Below are 23,552 nucleotides of genomic sequence, written 5' to 3' on the forward strand. Positions count from 1 at the left end.
AATAAATTATTAAAAGTATGCTGTGATTTGAAGTCACTGATCAAACTTTTATAAGTTATAAAATCTTGCTGTTGGATGGTTGTCGACAAATGAATATGTCAGTTTTTTGTCACAGGACAGCTTATTATCAGGAAATTACCTATCTTAAATGCAATAAAATACTAGCCTAGTCATTGATGTATTTTTACATTTGACCTGTGCCTAGCATGACTATCAAGTTGATAGGCAGCATTGATCAATAATTTATTTCCTCGTTCTTTCAATTGAATTTAAATATGCAATTAAAGCCAGAACGCCTCAGTGGAATTGCACCTTAAGTAAAATTCGAATGTACGTACATCATTGATTTCAATGAGAGTTATCAGTGTCAAAGAGCGATTTCTAATCGCTATCAGTTTGTTGTGAAGCAGAACAGAAGTAAACACTCAGGCGAGTTGTTTCTCCCCCACCAAGTAACTTGGTGAATCTCTTGCGTTCAGTTGTTTAAAATGGCGGCCGCAGATCAGAGGTGAGTCACAACATTCCTAATTTTAGATTTTTTAATTACTTTATTTACTAACTTATTGATTCGTCAATTGTAAAAGGTTGAAATAAGTTGTATTTTCTTCGATTCAGTGTTAGGTTATGTTGTAGACTGTAGTAGCGATATTATTACTAGCTTTGACGGATGTCAAATGTTTGTATTAGTGACAGTATGCATATAAAATATTTATAGTCAACTTTCAAACTATAGAAAACTACATTGTTCAACTGAAATATATTTCTCGATTTCCGAGGAGTAACTCACTTAATTTTTTTAATTTTCACTTTGAATCTGAATACAATGAAGGCTAAATCAACACAACCAAAACAAAGCTCATGTGGATCAGATAATATTGATAAATAATTATGAAGCTATGAAAAATGTTTTCTTTATGGAAGGTTAATCTTATTAATTATGTATTTCAATAAATCATGTCGTAAGTTAATGGTTTTAAAACCATGATTCTATGGATGAAATTTGAAAAGTTCGTTGAGTAGCAGCAGACTGAAGAACATAACCTATTTGGAAATAACGATTAGTGAATACTTTGCAAATTGAATTTTCAAGTAAACAATTCTAATAGGCATATTATAAAAAACACTATTTATGTCATGAAGGAACACTATTTTGGTTTACTCGAGAAAATAATAAAGAACAAAAATACGTTTTATTTTGACAGTCGAATGCAATTTAAGGTTATGTTACTTTTAGCAAAACAAAAACAGTTGCTTCAGTTTTGAGCAAAAATGTTTTTTATTATATTTGGATTAACAAGCTTATACTTAACTTAACTTTTATACTATAATAAAGGAAAGAACTACTGGTTTAGGCCAGAAAAAAGAAGTAAGATAACTATATTCCTATAAGTTATACACTTACGGAATAGGAAAATCATGTTTGACCTCTGAACTACTGGACTGATTAACTTGAAATTTTGCATAATTATAGATAGTTAACCGGGGATGGTTTTAGGCGTATTTTTAATTCTTCAAGATTTCATTACGTCAAGTTTTCAGTTTGTCAATTTTAAAAATAAACCCTTGCGGAACACGGGTTTCCTGCTAGTATTAACTATAATTATCATTATTGTCATTTATTACGGTTCAGTAATTTTTTTCTTATGCCAGTATTTTCATTTCCACCACTTCGTGGGTTTTGGCTGTGGTCTTGGTTTGTGCATAAACTGCCGACGTCTACCAGGACAGGCATTGTTGTCGGGTACCATTCTTAGTACCAGACTGCCAGTTGCACAAAAGCTGGTTAAATTTTAATCGTTATTAGTTCCACAAGAACCAATCAGAGAAGCCCTCTTTTCTAAAATCCTTCTCTTATTGGTTCTCGTGAGATTACCTATGAATTCAATACCGTTGTTCAATATGAATTACTGTAGGCCTACTAGGTATCACACATTGAATAAATTTGTTTCAATTATTAAAATCATAATTGATTGATTAACAAGAATGAAAAAACGGCCTTATAATCATCCTCGGTAAACATTGAGAATCTACGGTATCTATGCAAAATTTCAAGTTAATCAGTTCAGTAGTTTAGACATGATGATGTGTCATTTGTGCACTTCCTATCCCGTATGTATAAGCCAATTCTTTTTTATTTTAAATTATAGACTATAGTGAGGTCCACGTTATAATGGCAGTGTAGGAAGATAGGAGAATAGGGTTGCCAGATCTCAGCCTTGCCACCCAAACAGCTGATATTGGTATATCTGATGAATTTTACTATAATTATTGTTGAAAATAGTTAACATATTTTATTTGTCAAGAAAATATATTTTTTTAAAATATAATAATTCATGATTGAGATTAAATATTTTGTCAATTAGCTGGATTTCTACATTGTTGATAAAAGATGTGGCAATATCGCAAAGCGTGAAAGAGATAGCGCCATCTGCTTTGTTGAATGATAGACAAGGATAGCAACACCATTGCAAATCACACACTGTCATTATAACGTGGACCTCACGTATAGCAGGTAGCCCGTGCTCCACAAGGGTCCAATAGAAAACTTGACAAACTGAAAGCTTTAATTTTGCATAGAATAATAATGTCTGTAAGATGCAGATTTGCGAGATATATGCGAGAAACCAAAAAGTCGTACTTTTGTATCAACTTCACCTTCTTAGCACAGGGGGTTCGAGTGGGGACTTTTGATATGTTTGCAGTACCTCCTTACCACCCTAAACAGAACTGTGGGGTCAAAAATATTATTGTCTTCTCAACATTTACTTCTATACCCTTTATTTGAGCATTCATTGCCTGTACTATAAGTAAAGGCGCGTTTACACCGGAGTTTGAAACACGAGTTGCAAACAGAAGTTGCAAACATCTCTAAAAACGCGCATTTTTAGACAAAACATTTCGCTGTTGCAAACAGTTTTTCAGTGTTTGCAACAGAAATTTTTGTTTCCACCTGAAGTCGGTAAAGATCAAAGGGAGTTGCAAACTTTTGTTTGCAACACTAGTTTCGGTCACTATGTGCCGTTGAAACACGAAACAGAAACATTTCCCCGCCATCCCCTACGCTGCCACCTCCACTCTCACTCACGTGATCACTCGAACCACCCTGTCTCGACTCAAGTGTCAGTAACCCAAGATTTTGATATCTTGAACAGGTAACTCAAGCTTGTGTATGAATCTCCGGTAGCTAAAAAACGCAAGGTTACGGCTAGTTTTTCCGTTACAGAAATAGCCTTTCGGTAATTCGTATCCATTTTCGAAATTTTGTGACCAATCATTAAAGTTATAAGTAGTATAAATTTGGCGGTTCTGGTGCACGAGTGCACCAGAACCGCCAAATTCTCAAGGTCACCCCAGGTGATCAAACCTAACCTCAAGGTCACCCCAGGTGACCTAACCTAACCTCAGGTCACCCCAGGTGACCTAACCTAACCTCAAGGTCACCCATGACGTCATAACCTAACCTAACCTAACCTAACCTAAAAAAAAAAAAAAAAAAAAAAAATTAAAAAAAAAAAAAAAAAAAATTAAAAAAAAATTTAAAAAAAATTAAAAAAAAAAAAAATTAAAAAAAAAATAAAAAAAAAAAAAATTAAAAAAAAAAAAAAAATAAAAAAAACAAAATTAAAAAAAAATAAAAAAAAATAATAAAAAAAATTAAAAACACATAAAATCGGGAAAAAAGGGGAGAAAAAAGGGAAAAAAAAATTCCCTCCAGATCCTGAACTGGGGTATAAAAGGAGTTGTTCTACAAGGAGTGGGACATTGTGTCTTGTACAGTCGTGTCCCAATACATGTGTGTGCCACCAGTACGTGTGTGTGTGTGATTTTCATGTATTTGTTTGAAAGAAAAAATAAAAATAAAATAAAAAAAATAAAAAAGAAAAAAAAAATTAAAAAAAAACACATAAAATTGGGAATAAATGGAAAAAAAAAATGAACTCAGGGCTATGAACTCTGAACTTGGGGCTATGAACTCTGAACTTGGGGCACTGAACTTTCTGAACTTGGGGCTCTGAACTCTGAACTCTGGGCTCTGAACTCTCTGAACTTGGGGCTCTGAACTCGGGGCTCTGAACTCAGGACAAGTGGTGGTGGTGGTGGTGATAACCTTCCTTGTCAAAAGGTCTATGACAATGCCACCCCATCATGACTCACTTCTCAATTCTTCGTTAACATTAGTATGAAGAAGTATCATATTTCATATAAGTTAAGTCTTTAAACATAAATCCTCTATGGTGTAGTGGTTAGCAAGTCAGCTCATCAAGTTGGAGGTTCTAGGCTCGAATCCAAGGCGGTAAAGGTAAGTATTAAAGGTCAGTATCAACAGAACCAGAGGATATATTTTTTGTATGTAGTGGGTAGACTGGCCCACCACTGCCAGTCGCCCCGCCACCGGTCGCCCGGCCGCCACCAGTCGCCCGGCCGCCGCCGGTTGCCCCACCGGTCGCCCGGCTGCCGCCGGTCGCCCCACTATCGCCGCCAGTCGTCCCACTATCGCCGCCAGTCGCCCCACTATCGCCGCCAGTCGTCCCACTATTGCCACCAGTTGTACCACTATCGTCACCAGTCATCCCACTATCGCCACCAGTCGCCCCACTATCGCCACCAGTCGCCCGGCCGCCACCGTCGCCCCACCACTGGTCGCCCGGCCGCCGCCGGTCGGCCACCGCCGGTCGTCCGGCCGCCGCCTGTCGCCTGGCCACCAGTCGCCCCACCGGTCGCCTCACCGGTCGTCCGACCACCACCAACAGTCTACCTGCTGCGGCTGGCATTTGTCCCGCCGGCTGAGCATGAGCATTCTCAATGACCCTAGCTCCTCCTGCCACATGGACCATGCTCACCAGTATTCATCATGTCTGTGGCAGGATGGTAGGGTCATCCACTCAGTGGTCAGTCAGTCACTGTTCAGTCACTGATCAGTCTGATCAGTAACTGATCAGTCACTGTTCAGTCACTGATCAGTCTGATCAGTAATTGATCAGTCACTGTTCAGTCACTGATCAGTCTGATCAGTAACTGATCAGTCACTGTTCAGTCACTGTTCAGTCAGGAGCACTCAGCACTTGTTATAGGTCCAAAATGTATAAATAGCTGAGCTCAAACTCTCAGACCTCAGTATACTGATAAACACTGACCAGTATGTATATCAAACAAAGGAACCATAAGCCAACATTGGAGGAGGTTGCTCCTACCATATTGGAGATTGCTAGGTTGAAGCGTGAAATCAAAAGGAGGCATAAGGAAATCATGCTGGGTATACGGATTGCAGAAGAGAAACATGTGGAACACTTCAAACCTCTAGCTGAGCCACTAGTCAACCTAGTCGAAACCTTCCAACAGATGCCAGTTCAACAGCCACAACTACCTCCATCAAGAGCATCCAAGAAGCGTCCCAGGTATCTGAAGCCTAGAATAAAAATGCACTCCAGGCATGTGAGGGTAGGCAGAGACAATCCAAGCCAGAGTTGTTATCATCAGAACATCGTCCTTTCTCAACAGCATCAACACACCACACATATCCTACTCCACCAACAACACCATTTGTTAAAGATGCCACATATACAAGGCGTGGACTTACTGGTGCAAGTAAAGCAAAACATAAGCTCCAACTCTCCAGCATTGATGAAGAGTCACCAACATTTGAATCATATGGAACTGGAGAAGTTTCAAGTCCAATGGCAGGCACCTCAGGAGTTGGACGGCAACTATGGAAAGCAGGAAAGCAGGCATTTGAAGAGGATGAGGGTGAGGAGTATAATATGAGTAGAGGATATGATGATAGCAGTGATGAGGAGCTGTCTGGAAATGGACAGGATGATGATAAGAATGTTGAACAATTATTGAATGAAAGTCATGGTACAACAGTTCAGAATATCCTTGATCAAACTGATCTAGCTGGAAAACTTCAGAAGCGATTAGCACAAGGTGATCCAGGAATCAACAAACTTGATCAGGCTTGTAAGGAGCATGATATTGCCTATTCCAAGAGTGGTGATACAGCAAGCAGAGCAGTAGCAGACAGCATCTTGGCAGAGAGAGCCTGGGACAGAGTGAGATCTGATGATGCGGGGGTGTTGGAAAAAGCTGCAGCACTAGCAGTCACCAACATTATGAAGGCCAAGGCAAAATTTGGGGGAGGTATGAAAAGATCACTGAAGGAAGTCAGCAGGGTGGTTGAGAAGGGGAAGAAACAAAAGATTCAACCATCGAAGAAGAAATCAATGAAAGGAGGTTGAGGTCTTTACTTGAGACATCAGAAACCAAAGGTTGGTACAGGTCTTTACTTGAGACAGCAGAGATCAAAGGTCGGTCAAGGTCTTTACTTGAGAAAGCAGAGAACAGCAACACCTTAGACATTATATTGAGGTACAATCAAAATCATAATGCTATACAAATATGTATATATATTGGATACATAGCAGATTAGATTCATTGTGCTGAATCATCTGTGGAGAATAGACATTTTGTCGATCAACTGTGTATCTAGAACAATAGAGAAGATGGTACTCCTATTCTCAAAGTGGGCCGACTATGGTGAGTCAAATTTTACCATCAATCTCCCCATTTGATCTGAAGATGGTTGAGGATCATGTAGAAGATGAGGAAGAGGAAACTGATATGGAGGAGGACAATGAGGTAGAGGTGGAAGAGGAAGAGGAGGAAGAGGAAGAGGAGGAGGAGGAGGAGGAGGAGGGAGAGGAGGAGGAGGAAGAGGAAGAGGAGGAGAAAAAGGAAAAGGAGGATGATGTAGTGGTGAGAAATACTACTACACCTATACTTTTGACTCGAAGGAGCATCAATTACCTGAAGGAAAGAGATTGTGAGGTGATTCAACATCAAAGACAGGGTATCGTCTCTAACTGGAACAGTGTTCTAGAGGTATCACTGAATATCATCCGAAGACTATCAGACAACATAGAAGACTTGCCAAGGACTAGTGCTGGAAAAGGAGTCTACAAGGAAAAGGAATCTATGACATCACCTGCTTGACTTGGACCAAGGAGAAACATCATGGATACATCACTTTTCTGCATACTCAATATGATAAACAACTTGGATTTTGGAACAGAGATATACCTGCTTGTAGTAAACTTTTCAATGAAATGGATGTTGAATTGATCAATAAATAGCTAATTGTATTCCAAACTGTTTACTTATTACCTACCATCTCCTTAGATATAGTTTAGCTATAAGTATATTCTGAGTGCCACTGACTGCGCTCAAAATGCCCATGCTCAGCCGGCGGGACAATTGCCAGCGGCAGCAGGTTGACTGTTGGTGGCGGTCGGACGACCGGTGAGGCGACCGGTGGGGCGACCGGTGGCGGCCGGACGACCGGTGGCGGCCGGACGACTGGCGGCGGCCGGGCGACCGGTGGTGGGGCGACCGGCGGCGGCCGGGCGACTGGTGGCAATGGTGGGATGACTGGTGACGATAGTGGTACAACTGGTGGCAATAGTGGGACGACTGGCGGCGATAGTGGGGCGACTGGCGGCGATAGTGGGGCGACCGGCGGCAGCCAGGCGACCGGTGGGGCAACCGGCGGCGGCCGGGCAACTGGTGCGGCCGGGCGACCGGTGGTGGGGCGACTGGCAGTGGTGGGCCAGTCTACCCACTACATACAAAAAATATATCCTCTGGTTCTGTTGATACTGACCTTTAATACTTACCTTTACCACCTTGGATTCGAGCCTAGAACCTCCAACTTGGGGAGCTGACTTGCTAACCACTACACCATAGAGGATTTATGTTTAAAGACTTAAATTATATGAAATATGATACTTCTTCATACTAATGTTAACGAAGAATTGAGAAGTGAGTCATGATGGGGTGGCATTGTCATAGACCTTTTGACAAGGAAGGTTATCACCACCACCACCACCACTTGTCCTGAGTTCAGAGCCCCGAGTTCAGAGCCCCAAGTTCAGAGAGTTCAGAGCCCAGAGTTCAGAGTTCAGAGCCCCAAGTTCAGAGAGTTCAGTGCCCCAAGTTCAGAGTTCATAGCCCCAAGTTCAGAGTTCATAGCCCTGAGTTCATTTTTTTTCCATTTATTCCCAATTTTATGTGTTTTTTTTTTTAATTTTTTTTTCTTTTTTATTTTTTTTTATTTTTTTTTATTTTTTCTTTCAAACAAATACATGAAAATCACACACACACACACGTACTGGTGGCACACACACGTATTGGGACACGACTGTACAAGACACAATGTCCCACTCCTTGTAGAACAACTCCTTTTATACCCCAGTTCAGGATCTGGAGGGAATTTTTTTTTCCCTTTCTTTTCACTTTTTTCCCGATTTTATGTGTTTTTAATTTTTTTTTTTAATTTTTTTTTCAATTTTTTTTTTTTTAATTTTTTTTTTTTTTTTAAAAAATTTTTTTTATTTTATTTTTTTTTTAATTTTTTTTTTAATTTTTTTTTTTTTTAATTTTTTTTTTAATTTTTTAATTTTTTTTTTAATTTTTTTTTTTTTTTTTAATTTTTTTTTTTTTTAATTTTTTTTTCAATTTTTTTTTTATTTTTTTTTTAATTTTTTTTTTTTCAATTTTTTAATTTTTTTTTTTTTTTTTTTTTTAGGTTAGGTTAGGTTAGGTTATGACGTCATGGGTGACCTTGAGGTTAGGTTAGGTCACCTGGGGTGACCTTGAGGTTAGGTTAGGTCACCTGGGGTGACCTTGAGGTTAGGTTTGATCACCTGGGGTGACCTTGAGAATTTGGCGGTTCTGGTGCACTCGTGCACCAGAACCGCCAAATTTATACTACTGTTATATATTCAAAATCCTCACTGGTCATTCTTACAAAGTTTTTAAAACTTCCGTCCGTTCTCAGTTCACCTGATAGAGGGTCGACATCATCTCTATTTAAATCGTCCAACAGGTCGTTTCCACTGTACGTAGCTCTGGAATTCAGAGACGGCCTCACCCAGTATCGTCTCGGCCTACGTTGCTTTGACAACACGACACACGCCGCCGCGGCTAAAATGACATCCTCGACACTTGACATCCTCGGAAGGACTGATCCCAGGAACCAGAACATAGGCGAGTAAGGTCCCAATTATTCAGGCGTCTTTAGACGCGCTTAATATATTTCGCTCGTTAACCAGATTCATTGTTTCTTACACGAGCTTACGAGCCGCTCCCCATACGAAAACATGCAATCTGACGACACACGAAATAAATTCAGCGCGTCCGCTTCTAAAGCCGCGTTTACACCGGAGTTGGCACCATGATTGCCGACATTTATCGGCAATTTTGAGTTGCACGCATAAAACAACTGCAACTCGCATTGCAACCGTAGTTGGAGACCGATTTTTGCGAGTTGGCAACCGAAATTTGGTTTTCCGACCGGAGTCGGTAAAGATCAAAGGCGGTTGCCAACCCCGGTCGGCAATGCAAGTTGCAGCGGTAACTTGAGCTGCAACTTGAGTCTGCAACTACCCCGCTACCCCTCCCGCCTGTTGCTCCACGTGGTCGCGCTGCGTCAGTTCCTCAGTTCAAGCAGGCTAGTCGTCGTGAGTTGTTGTGTTTTGTGTATGGTTGTTGTTTGTGCTAGTGCAATGGAAAATCTTTCAAGTGAAGTGGAGTGGACAAATGATCAGGTCATTACTTTGATAGAGTTGTTTAGAGAGAAGCCTGTCTTGTGGAACCACACCCTTTCGGATTTTAAAACAAAAATTTTAAAATTATGCTTGGAATAAAATTCCCAGGAAATAAAGTAAACAAACTTGAAGTCCAGTCTAAAATGAGGAATTTGATTACAACATTCCAACGAATTAATAAGAAGGGAAAAAGTGGTTCTGGAGCCTGAGGGTGATGAGATGCCAATACATTAACTAAGCTATAATGTAAGCTAAGCTATACATTACTCAAGCTAAGTTATACACTTACGGAATAGGAAAATCATGTTTGACCTCTGAACTACTGGACTGATTAACTTGAAATTTTGCATAATTATAGATAGTTAACCGGGGATGGTTTTAGGCGTATTTTTAATTCTTCAAGATTTCTTTACGTCAAGTTTTCAGTTTGTCAATTTTAAAAATAAACCCTTGCGGAACACGGGTTTCCTGCTAGTATTAACTATAATTATCAATATTGTGATTTATTACGGTTCAGTAATTTTTTTCTTATGCCAGTATTTTCATTTCCACCACTTCGTGGGTTTTGGCTATGGTCTTGGTTTGTGCATAAACTGCCGACGTCTACCAGGACAGGCATTGTTGTCGGGTACCATTCTTAGTACCAGACTGCCAGTTGCACAAAAGCTGGTTAAATTTTAATCGTTATTAGTTCCACAAGAACCAATCAGAGAAGCCCTCTTTTCTAAAATCCTTCTCTTATTGGTTCTCGTGAGATTACCTATGAATTCAATACCGTTGTTCAATATGAATTACTGTAGGCCTACTAGGTATCACACATTGAATAAATTTGTTTCAATTATTAAAATCATAATTGATTGATTAACAAGAATGAAAAAACGGCCTTATAATCATCCTCGGTAAACATTGAGAATCTACGGTATGTATGCAAAATTTCAAGTTAATCAGTTCAGTAGTTTAGACATGATGATGTGTCATTTGTGCATTTCCTATCCCGTATGTATAAGCCAATTCTTTTTTATTTTAAATTATAGACTATAGTGAGGTCCACGTTATAATGGCAGTGTAGGAAGATAGGAGAATAGGGTTGCCAGATCTCAGCCTTGCCACCCAAACAGCTGATATTGGTATATCTGATGAATTTTACTATAATTATTGTTGAAAATAGTTAACATATTTTATTTGTCAAGAAAATATATTTTTTAAAGATATAATAATACATGATTGAGATTAAATATTTTGTCAATTAGCTGAATTTCTACATTGTTGATAAAAGATGTGGCAATATCGCAAAGCGTGAAAGAGATAGCGCCATCTGCTTTGTTGAATGATAGACAAGGATAGCAACACCATTGCAAATCACACACTGTCATTATTACGTGGACCTCACTATAGCAGGTAGCTTGTGCTCCACAAGGGTCCAATAGAAAACTTGACAAACTGAAAGCTTTAATTTTGCATAGAATAATAATGTCTGTAAGATGCAGATTTGCGAGATATATGCGAGAAACCAAAAAGTGTTACCTTTGTATCAACTTCACCTTCTTAGCACAGGGGGTTCGAGTGGGGACTTTTGATATGTTTACCTCCTTACCACCCTAAACAGAACTGTGGGGTCAAAAATATTATTGTCTTCCCAACATTTACTTCTATACCCTTTATTTGAGCATTCATTGCCTGTACTATAAGTAAGGTCCCAATTATTCAGGCGTGTTTAGACGCGCTTAATATATTTCGCTCGTTAACCAGATTCATTGTTTCTTACACGAGCTTACGAGCCGCTCCCCATACGAAAACATGCAATCTGAAGACACACGAAATAAATTCAGCGCGTCCGCTTCTAAGACGTCCGTATAGTTGGGGACTTGAAGTACTTTTAAACACTATCCACTACTCTTTAACTTTGCAGCTCCAGTATGTTTTGACCCTAAGTTTGAATAAATAGGAGTATTTCAAAACTATAATTTTGTTGTGCCTTATTCTCCATCCCGGGACCCGGGGCTCACTAGTCACCTTAAGTGGAAAAAATCCTTTCAATAGCCTATTGTTACAACAGTTTTTCCCTTGAGTTAAGTTTAATCAGTGCATTTGTACTGCACATCACCAAATACTGATAGCCTTAAGGCAAATGTACACAGCAACAGCTCATGCGCATCCAATAAACTTCTAGTATCATTCAAGTAAGTATGCAGAAAGACGAGGGAAGAATCCGTCTCCAGGTGTTCGAATGTTGCCACACACACATACTTCCGTCCGTCTGTCTGCATAATATTTCTGCTCATGTCTGCATGCGGGTTTTTGATTTTTTCTCCGTCTGTCTGTTGCTGTTTGCGTTGGCCTTTAACTACTTGTCTTTGGAAAATTGATTCAACAATGAAATATAATTATTCTCATAATTGGTAATATAGCCTAATCTGAAGGAGTTAAGTAAAAATACATGAAATAAAAAATCTCATGATATCGCACCTCATAACAGTTTTATCAGTTTGGTACTTATCCTCAGTATAGGTGCTCTAATAGGATAAGGGGTAAAACTATCCTAAAAGTTTGCTTATTTCGAAAGAAATTAACTAATAGTCTGTACATACTTCAGTTTGCAGCATTGATCTTATGGAGTACAGAGCTGCCAGATTTCACAGAATCCAGAGAGCTGATTGTGTGAGAGAATGAGCAAAAAAGAGAGCGTATGCACTTTTGATAGAATCATCAGCATGAAAATGGTATTCTTATATCGAAACGTGGGTTAAAGTCCCGTGCTGCAATCTAGGTTTTAACGGAATATAGTTTTATAGCATCATATTCAAAAATTTTACAATCGAAGTAGTCCAGTCAAGGAAAGGTTATAGAGGGAAAAGTTGGGAAGACAATTTTTGACCCCACAGTTATGTTTACTACCCTAAACAGAGAATTTATCAAGCTTTATTTTTGAATGGTTAATTATGTCGGTTAAACGCATTGTTCTAAAGATATGAGAGTCGAAGCAAAACGCTGAAAAATGCAACTTTTAAACCACCCTTATCCCTTAGCACATCAGTTAGGATTGGGGATTTTTTATATGTTCTCCTCCCAACTAGTCTCAACAAAGCTGCAATGTCAAAAATTTTGATTAAAACATTCCCTCCAAATTCCTTTGTCAATATTGGTCTATTGTTGCAAAAATGGAGATTTCACACTCAACACTAAAGCTGCGGCAAAAGGTGTAGGGCAATACGTAAATATGTGAATTTATACATCAAATTAAAGAGAATTCAATTATCTATAAGCTCATAATCAGTATGGATTTTTTCAATCGATTTTTAAAAAAGTTATAAGAGCAAAAATAGAAAAAATTGTTTTTTTTCAAACTTGTTTTTTTCAAAAATGTCACACCTTCAAGAGCGGATATCTTGAAAACTAGAGGAGATATGAAAAAAGTTGTAGAATGAATATTGTAAGAAATTATGTAAGCTTTAATTTGTTATATGACAGTAAAGTCCTTAGGATACATAGTTTTTGAGTTTTATGCGAGAAACCAAGAAATGGTACCTTTAAATCACCCCCACCCTCTTTGCACAGTGAGTAGGGGCGGGGACTTTTGATATGTTTACCTCCTTACTACCCTCAACAGAACTGCGGGGTCAAAAATTGTCTTCTCAACATTTCCCTCTATACCCTTTTTAAGCATTCATTGCCTGGACTAAAGAGAGTTGAATAGGTATTCAAATGATTAAAAAGCAGTTGTTTTCAATAAAATCAATGCTAATAATTAACTCACAAAAAAGTTTTTTGAATAAAATTCAAATCAGAAATCTCACTGAATTTTCACTGGATTCACTATATTGATGGAATTTAAAATTTAATTTAACTTTACAATTATTCGATTTCGAAAAATTATTTGTTTGAAATGATGAAACAATATTAATTGAACTTCTTATCTTTTATTGGATTGTAATTGACGAATTTCGAGTGCACTTGCAATAGAATGATAAATAGTAGACAGTGCAATAGAATTTTCAAGTGTGTAACAATACGTATTTATTGAATTAATGTAAGTAATTACTAAAAACGTACATAATCTAAGATTTATACCGGCACTTATTTGGGTTTATTTATTGAAAAGCGAAATTGAGATTATAAGGAATCATTATCAGGATGAATAATTGACGTAAGGGTCAGAGCTTTATTATTTCACCAGCAGGTAACCCGTGCTCCGAAGGGTTTAATCAAAAACTTGACCTACTGAAATCTTGAATTTAAATAGGCCTATAACTATCCTTGGTAAATTGGGAATCTGTATGCAAAATTTCAGTCCACTATAAGTTAATCTGTCCAGTAGTTCAGACGTGATGATGCGTCATTCGTGAATTTCCTATAGATTATCTAAAATAGAGTCAGTGTCTTATAATAATAATAATTTTTATTATCTTATCATTCTGATTAGTTGACTACTGTGCTCACAGTTCTTCCATTATTGTGGCTACTCGAGAACAGACCTATAGCTAGTAGTGAGGCTGAATAAGCTGTTTTGCTGATTCATGGGTGATGAGTTTTGACAGGAAGTGATGAAATGTATTTTATTATAAAAACTAAAATCTATTACCGTGTCTCAACCAGAAAGTATAGATTGTAGTATAGAATACGATCTATAATTTCTGGTCACAACTTCCTTTATTTCTTACTTTTTCCAGTGTGGAAAACATTAAATCTTGTTTCAATATCTCTTGCAACGATATTCCATTGTTTTCTATCTACTACTCTGGTTTTCAAGGAACACATCAGCTAATTGTACATAGAGGGAAATTCATGTTTATTTGTACTAAATATTTCTTAGCTACCTATAATTAGACCATCATCTCTAGTAAGATATCACGTTTTCATATTAGGCTAAGAAAGAATCAGACGTTGGATACGTGTTTTGCCCTGGGAGGGTTTTCTTTCCACACAGCTCCGGGAAAGCCCTGCTGTCATATTGAATTGGCCTAATTCCTAATAGCTGAGTCTACATTAAATATTTTCCACATTTGTTGCTATTTTTCCTTCGTGTAGTGCTTCACCATTCCATATTTCACAATTTTTCATATCCCTCGAACAAATTTGACAGACCATTGATCCAAATCTGGCTCTTTGACATCGTACTCTGAGTTGTTTCATTTCCCTTAGTTCCATGAAACTTGATGAAATCTGGTCTTATTTCTAGTGATGTCTTCATTAGATATTTTTTTGCTGAGCATGAGGGCCACATGAACTGGGTAATGAGGCGGTTATTGATGAGAAATGTGTGAACCTGAAGCTTTAGGTGGGATCACTGGGAAGTGATTTTTCAAACTCATAAATGGTGTTTAGAGGAGTTCGGTTCTTAGGCTCTAAGGCCAAATTGACCATGATATTATGGTCGTAATATTGTGCCATAATTATGACCATAATAATGTGCCATAATATTATGGTTAATTAAACTTGTGTTAATCAGGCGCTTCGGCTCTAAGGCTGTGGGAGCGGATTGAAAAATCCTTTTTACTGGTGATATTTTTCAAAGTTTTTCTATTTATATACTATCAAGTTAACAAATTAAAAAAAGTTTCTACAGGAGCCTTTATTTTCGGACTATTTCATTTGAGATACGAGTCATGTTTATCACTCAGATTAAGTTATTTTCAGTCATTTTTTTGAAAAATGGAATAACTTCCTCAGAAATTGATATTTTGAAGAAATTTGACTTTATTCAATCAACAATGTCATGAAGAATATATCCTCGAGATTGCATGAATTTATCTCTTACCAAATTTAAATGATCTGACCCAAAAATTAAACTTTAGGCGCTATATCTCAAATAGTAATCAACGGGGAGAAAATTTCATGAGAAAATTTATTCATTTTGATAACTTAATAGTAGGCCTATATTAATCAAAAAACTTAAAAAAATTATCACCAGTGAAAATCGTTTTTATAGCCGCTCACAGAGCCTTAAAGTTGCCAACCTTAAAACGGGAGTGGTAGGCACATCCAGCTCAACTTATCTCATTGAAACCATAAGATGACGTTACCAAAACCGTTTTGTACATGACGTTACCAAAAGCCAAATCGCTTCCCTTAGTTGATAGCTGTTTTCCGTTGTTGTAGTGCGTTTTTCTCGATGGGTGATCACACCCTGCAAGTGCCGATGCAGCTGTTCGCCGAGAACCGGCGTCGTCTCGCTGACAGACTCCGCGAAAAAGCCCCGCACAGCATCGTTGTGCTTCAAGGCGGCAGCGACGCTCACCACTATTGCAGCGATGTTGACTACAAGTTCCAGCAGGTGAGTTATTCTCATTCAATTACTAAATATTTTTAATTTTCAACAATGAAATGCATTTTCCATTTTCCTAACTAAGCAGTTCTTTCTTACACAATTTTGCATTTTCGTAGAATAGGCGGTTCTTGCTCTTATTGTCTCAACTTGTTCCACATGATTTATATTCTTAAAAAATCTGTAATAATCTATATAATCCAATCTATAATCTATATAACGTGATAATATATCTAATCTTTATCTGTAAAATGTATGATTTTCCATCGGACTAAAATCTATGTATTTTTGAACATTGATCACATTGGATTTTAAAATACTGGTAGACCCATTATTGAAGTTTTTATATTGCCAGACAGACAGAGTACGACAACGAATTCAGTTGAATTATATTTTATAAAACACAAGCAGTTAACCAGTGCTTTGCACAGGGGAAAATTTTGTGTTGTAAAATGCGATCTCCTTATGCCCAGGAAACATGAAGAATAGAATAACTATTCATTATTAAAAATTATTTGGATAATCTTCATCAGAATTGAAAATTTCGAACAAAAAAAGAAATAATTAGTTTGATTGGCCTCGAACCCGCAACCTTTCATTGATGAGTCGTTTGTGCTACCAATTAGGTTACGGAGTCTTTTGGGGGAAGCTCTTTTTGGTTGGGCTTTCATTGTTGAATCACGATTTGGATAAAATTGTTTTAATTATTAAATTGAAATTAAAAGGTTAATAACAATGAGAATAACCCTATCTATAATGGTAATGCCCATCCTCGGTAAATTCATAATCTTCCTGAAAAATTACAAGTTAATCAGTTCAGTAGTTCAGACGTGAAAATGCGAAACGTGAAACGAGTAGAAATCGTTTATTTCCTAACCCGTACATGTATAAGCCATTTTTTCCTTGATAATATTGTAGATAGATGGATGGAACAATACATAGAAGAAGAAGAGGAAGAAGAAAAGAAGATGATGATGATGATGATGAAAAAAGATAGAAGATAAAACCATTGAATACACTATTTTTATTTATGACCACTCAAGCAAAGAATCACAAACTGGAAACTTGAACTAAAAATAGGCTTACAACTATCCTCGGTTGATGAAGAATCTTTATGCAAAATCATCAGTACAAGTTCATCAGTATAGTGGTTCAGACGTGATGATGCGCCATTCATTCCTGCATTTCCTATTCTGTACTCGTATATAAGCCAATTAATTCCTTTTATTATTGATAACATCAGTAATTAACACGTCAACAACTTCATGTAATCATTAAGTTTAATAATCATCAACGTATGACCATAGTTCTGTAGTTAGAATACGTTTTCAACTAGGGATGAAATCATTGACCTCGTGTTGGAGCTACATTATTGGTTGGAAGAATAATTAAGATGATTTCACACTAATTAAAAACAGATTAAAATAAACGTTACAATCATTTCAGAAAAAAAATGTTGGGGACATTGGACAATGGAAACAATGTTATTGTATTTCATGTGTTCAAGTTATTATGAAGCTGAAAATGGCCATTCTATCAACTAACGACAGACCCTAAGAAGCTTTACAGTGTTACCACTTCAAACAATATTATGTCTGGTAGCCTACATCTTGTCTGATCAGTTCGCGTTAATAATTAATAATTATTATTATGAACAATGTAAATCATTCGAGTGTGTAAAATTTGAACTGTGAAGCTGAAAAATTACCCATTCCATCAGCCATGATTGGTGCTCAACATGAACCAAATAGTGTTGTGACGTCATAATGGAAACAGTACCCTTTGCATCCGCTGCCCGGCTTATTCCGCTGTATCGATTGTTGGTGGTTCCTGATTGTTGTTAGATAATTAAATTGATGAATTGGAAACGCAGCAGCGTCTGCAACAAATTGTGCAGTGCATGGGCGGGTATGTGCGTGCGTGTGTCCTGATTGTGTGTTTTGTGTGTCAGCAGTCTGAAGTTGGGCGCTCAATACACAACATAGCGTTCCACCCTGTTGGTGGGGGTGTACTGCTGAAGGGTGGAACGTGGAAGGGCTTGTCACAATGAATAGAACCAACAATGCCTTGCATTCAGCAATATCATTTCATATTGAAAACTCGATTTCTCACAAGAATTTGTCAACATACCAAATATGAAAATAGAAATATTTTGCAATGTTATATTTTTAACCAGTTATTTATTCTGGAAATATGAAAACCAACTGAAATTTCTCTGTAGTATTTGCAAGAACTTCAGCACTCTTCAAATTCCATACTATCTTCGCATTCGTGAAGATGTGGCTTGGCCTGTATGTTCAATAACTTGTTTAATCTTTGAAATTCATTCAAAGTAAGGTTTTCAACGATAATAAACAGATCTGGAGTCTGCTTTGTTTTATTCAGACATATTTTTTTGCCATTGTAATATGTCCTATAGGTCGAATCTTTTGCTTTCTATGTTTTCCTTGAACTCAACGGAAACAAATTTTTACTGAGATCAAGCAATCCTTGCATTTTCAAGAGCGGCGCCAACCTCTATGACACATTTTTATAATTGTTGTTGAATAAAATGACAGCTTATTGCAAACCTTTCGAGCTTTGTTTTATGTAGGCCTGTTTACTCGTTTCAAATGCGATGTCATATCATGCCCGATCACACTTATCGATCTGAGTCACCACCCTAACCAACTGCGTATCAACCCTTCAGGCTTATCACTATAAGCCTGAATTATGAAATAAATGTTTCTACGTTTCCATAATGTTCCTTCGTGACACATGTTTCTTCTTTGCATAAAACTATCTCGAACAACAAACAAACAAACAACTTCGAACTGAAAAATTCATTGATAAGAAAGGGAGGTATATATAAAACTACTATAATATGAAGGATAAATAAATTGTCCAATATTCTTCAATCAAGAAACTTGTATTGCTCGTTCTCATAGAACCAAATAATGCATTCATCTCATAATATTGTGAAAAAACAATATAGCAAATATAGACTAATAATTATATTCAAAACTAATTTATTGTAATCATCTCCGTACATAATAAAAATGAAAAAAAATTCTGTTTTACTGGAAATAAATTTACGATTTTAATTTTCATATAAAAAAGTCATCGTTTTTATTTTATTATTAACCTCAGAAAGTCATGCTTGATGCTTGCTGGTTGAAATCGTGCTTGAACACAATTCAGTAGTTTCTCTCAAGGCAGACATTTTCTTTCTCTTATTCCTTTATTTCTGGATTTCTTTCTCTGCTCAACTGAGCCTGAGCAGCTGTCATCTGGTCAGCAGGTGAGGATGCAATCATGTGCACATGCCTCTTCCTATTATTTTATTGTAACCTCGTTCATGAGTCACAATAAAATTACTCTTATTCAACGATCTTCTGGTCCTGTTGTTTTACTTATACGACAGCTGCAAGTCCACGTTATTCCTAGATCTAGAGACTCATGTCTTCCAAGGAACAATGAAGTAATACTTGTTCTTCGTAGATTATAAATCGGATTTCCCATGTAAGAAACTTCTTCTCAATTGTAGCCTATTTGCTGTACCTGTATCATCATCCTATTTTACTTTATAATCAATCCTTTGTTAATCTAATGATGTATAGCTATAGCATAATTTCTAGGGATCAGGTATTTTTGTTGATCAGCAAATATTGACTGTTTAGCGTACAATGCAGTTCTATTGAAATTTCCAATTCTTTGGTTTAATAATATTGGTATTTGGCAAAAAGGTTGACAGGTATATTATTGAATATTTTTTCATCAATAATAAAAAAATATAATTATGCGGAGACTCCGCATAGTAGAGGGACTCCGCATAGCGGTATCCGCAGTAGACAACTACTGCAAAGGTAGTGTGGAGTATTATAGTACACGAAGTACTTGAAACTAGAAAATATTTAACATTGATGTAGTTTTGACACTGTATCTTTGTAAATATTTAAAAAAATGCATCCCTCATTTCATCATAAAAAGTATTGTTTAAAAATATTTACAAAGATACAAAAGATAGAAAGATACAAAAATAAAATCTTGTTCTTTAAGTATTTACAAAGATACACAGTGTCAAAAATACAACAAAGTTATTTATAGTGTTTCGTTATGGAGAACAGCAAATATTTATTGAAGTACGCTTCACGTAACAGTAGCAATATTCTTGACACAGTTACTAGAGTAATAACAGAACATTCAAATAACAATGTATTCACATTGAATAGAAGGGCTTATTACTTTCTGTTTAAAGTAACGAAAATCTTATTTGGTTGTTTGTTAACTTCACAGCACGATCTCTAGTCACTATAATGTATAGTTTCTTATAGTGACAATTTCTAATCTCATACGATATTACACCACAATTTCTCCTTACCTCCACTGCAATCAAAAATAATTAACTATATTATACCCTTCCCAGAAATTCTATACTCATTTAAAAAGTATTCATTTGGCGAAAAGAAAGGATTCTTTCTTTTTCTTCTATTACTGCTTGCTATTATTGATTACAGAAGGGGGAATTTTTCAGAATTTCTTATCATTAGATTTTTTTTGCCTGCTTCAAAAACTAAGTTTGTCTCTTCGAGTTTGTTCCATTGTTGAAGGGCCATTGTCACAAAAACATAACGGAATTTGAAACCTGATGGGATTGTAAGAGAAAGTTGAAAAGAGGCAAGGATACCATAGTTTTTGTTGTTTCGTTAACCAAGCCAAGTTCACTTTGGGTTTGGGTTTGGACTTACTTGATTACCTGAATGGACATTTTCTTTGTGGAAACAGTTTCACAGTCACAGGTAGATAGTGAGTAGTAAAAGGTATCTAAATTAGCCGAGAATTCCGAGAAGGAAAAGGTATGATAATGGCTCTCCTATAATGCAGTCAGCAAGCGCTTCATTGTTGTTGCCCCTCGCTCTGTCTATTTATAGCTGTGTTATTTGTGGTCGCCTCCTGGAACGATTCATTGCAAAGATGCAAAGATTATTCACATGTCAACTTGCTAGTCGAAAATCTTGATTCACGATTCCTACATTCGCACAGATATCGATAAGTTTAGCTTGAGGCATTGCATGCTTCTAAATAATAATTTCGTGTGCTGCTTTCGCCCAATACGTCGAAAATTGTCCAAGAAAGGCATCGTCGTTGAGTGGAGTTGTGGAGGACATAATTATAACGAAAATAAGATGTAGTGTTGTTCTCATTGCACACTTTCACTCAATTTGCCTACAAAATGTAAACAAACGATTGTCATGTCCAATTTTGTACAAGTGAATGATAATTTAATTTTCTTACTCTTTAGATTTTTTTATGTTTGCAGGCTTTTATTTTGTTTATGTTTGAAAATGTATGGAAACTTCAGAAATTGAAAAGAGTTAGCTCTGCAGCTTGAAAAAAATGATGTTGGGCCACTTTGTTATTGAAAATAAACAAACTAGGAGTAGGTACTCTGTCTATTGTCTAAAATTTTTTTGGAAATTAAATAGATTAGCTCCACATCTAATGAACATTTATAAAATTATTCTTGTTCTTGAAGATAGGCAAACTATTCTTTCTATAATTCTTTTGGAGTAATGTTTCCACCTGAACTCTATTGTACTTCAGTTTACATCGTTCGTCTACGTTGTACGTGCATTTTAACAGATATGAACACTATCAATGAGTAATAACAATAAAACTTGAAAATGGTCATAAAATTCAATTCGTGTTATTAGAATCGTTCACCAAGTAAACTTGTTTACTACTATAGAAGGTTGAGTACTAGTTCAAGGACAAACTGAAATAGATAATCTGATGTGAGCAATATGGTTACTATCGGTTGCTTTATCAGTTTCAACTTTGATAATAATTTATTCTTATCAGTAGATAACAAAGTAAGTAGTTATTTCGTTTATGAATTTAGAATAGAGTGAATTATTCAATGCTTTGATGTTGTTGTATTCAGTTTATAATCTTGCCTACTGAAATTGAATTTAATATTATATTAATTTGGATATTAATTTTACATTGTGCCTGAATATTGAAAGAAAACGACGAAGATTCATATATATATTTTGAATGTTCCATTATTAGGTTACAGATTTTTTGTGTCTTTTTTTCAAGATTGGAAATTCATATTTCATGCAAAAATGTTATACTTATACAGTCTTTCTGCTGTTCAGGTTCTCCCAGTTATTACCTTACATTTGAGATTGGACAGTGCTTGGAATAGAGATAAATGACTGCAATTTGCCCTTCCATTCATATATGGTTTATTGTATGGTATATTTATTGGCATTGTTGAATGTCCAATTTCTAAGGTATAGATCTATTATTAGTTGTAAGATTTTGTCCTATTAATATTTCCTGCTATAGGCCTTCAAGTAGTCGAAGTAGAGGTCGATGAACTGTGGGAAGCAATGTTATGTTGTTATAATATTTACTTTCCATTGTTAGAAATGTATTGAATGGTAGGTGTTCCTTAGTTTCACTTTTACATGGTAGGATGCTACGATAAGAGTACCCTGAATATCCTGACGAGCAGAATATCCTGACGAGCAGAATATCCTGGTACTATCACAAATTTTCAGCGGTTATAAATGGCCGAAAAAAGATTCACTAGAACATAAAACAAGTCTTTCATTTTGTGGTTTTCCAAAATTGCTTTCAATTTCATTCTCACGGTAAGGAATGTTTTCGACTGAATTTCTACAGTACGAAAATTAGTGACTTGTTTCCGGCCTAAACTCTTAAATTATTTTTATTTAAGTCGATAATCAAGGGGATAATGCTTTTTTATTTGTATATTAAATCAATTAACTCAAAAGTTGTAAATGGTATGTTGTTCCACCCTTGGACAATCTTGATTTTTGGTCTCAAGAAAAGTGTATGTTTTGTAACTCTATCATAGTATTTTTTCTTATCAATTATTCTATTATTAGATTCTATTATTTATCATTATGTAAGAATCACTTTAGGTTTTCAATCTCCTAATTGCATGTAACTCCATGAAGTTACATGTCTCATACTTTCTATTTTTTATTTTGAATAAATAAGTGAACGAACTATTTTCTTATTATTGGAGCTTTATTTTTATTTATGCAGTGTATTAATCTACAGCTTTTTATTTTAAAATTCTAGGATTTTGTTACATTACAGTACATTTACATAGCAGTACTTCAGGTCTCTGTAGAAAACACTTTGTTGATTCCAGCATCTAGTTGAAAGCTATTTCCTGAGCGAAATAGCGTGAATACTGCGTTGCCAACTCTCGTTGTAGACGTGACGGTTGATGGTCACTTGTGACCTTACTATTCATGCTATCAGTGAGATCCCGTTTTTCCTTGCCTACTGCATTTATTTCCTTGTTTGAAGGCAGATGAGGGTGACCCTGCTCACTGAATACGTCACTTTACCCTCAGCAGACAACTTTCGAAATACTATAGTAGGGTGGTTTCTCAGTCTTGAATTACTTTTAGAATTCTTCACTTGTCTGTTCATACAGAGTCAATTTACTTACTCTTCCTGGTACGTGGCTAGTTGTACTTCCCTGTTTCAAACACCCCTGTTGAGGGAGAAATCACCCTTATTTACCACCCACTTCATCCCCCTACTACCAACTCTACCAGACCGACCGTTATAACATTAAGGGGTACAGCTTTGGAAAGTTGATTTTCTTCACGGATTTTTTTCACACGCTGCTATCATTTGGGTTACTGTTCAGATTTTGT

At 36.4% G+C, this 23,552-nt stretch overlaps 1 protein-coding gene and 1 long non-coding RNA gene across 2 annotated transcripts in view; both read left to right on the forward strand.

The window, feature by feature from the left end:
• Window positions 1-347: 347 nt before the first annotated feature.
• Window positions 348-23,552, forward strand: part of LOC111044022 (xaa-Pro dipeptidase) — a 132,736-nt gene continuing 109,531 nt past the window's right edge. Inside the window, 2 exon segments of the mRNA XM_039421097.1 lie at window positions 348-508; window positions 15,699-15,873. Of these exon segments, the coding sequence (XP_039277031.1) occupies window positions 489-508; window positions 15,699-15,873 (195 nt within the window). The 5' untranslated portion in view covers window positions 348-488.
• On the forward strand, window positions 20,071-22,306 carry LOC120349862. Its single transcript, XR_005570470.1, has 2 exons — window positions 20,071-21,716; window positions 22,005-22,306. It is a non-coding gene; the product is annotated as an uncharacterized LOC120349862 (long non-coding RNA).

The sequence above is a fragment of the Nilaparvata lugens genome, chromosome 2, assembly GCF_014356525.2.
Source record: "Nilaparvata lugens isolate BPH chromosome 2, ASM1435652v1, whole genome shotgun sequence".
Lineage (NCBI taxonomy): Eukaryota > Metazoa > Arthropoda > Insecta > Hemiptera > Delphacidae > Nilaparvata > Nilaparvata lugens.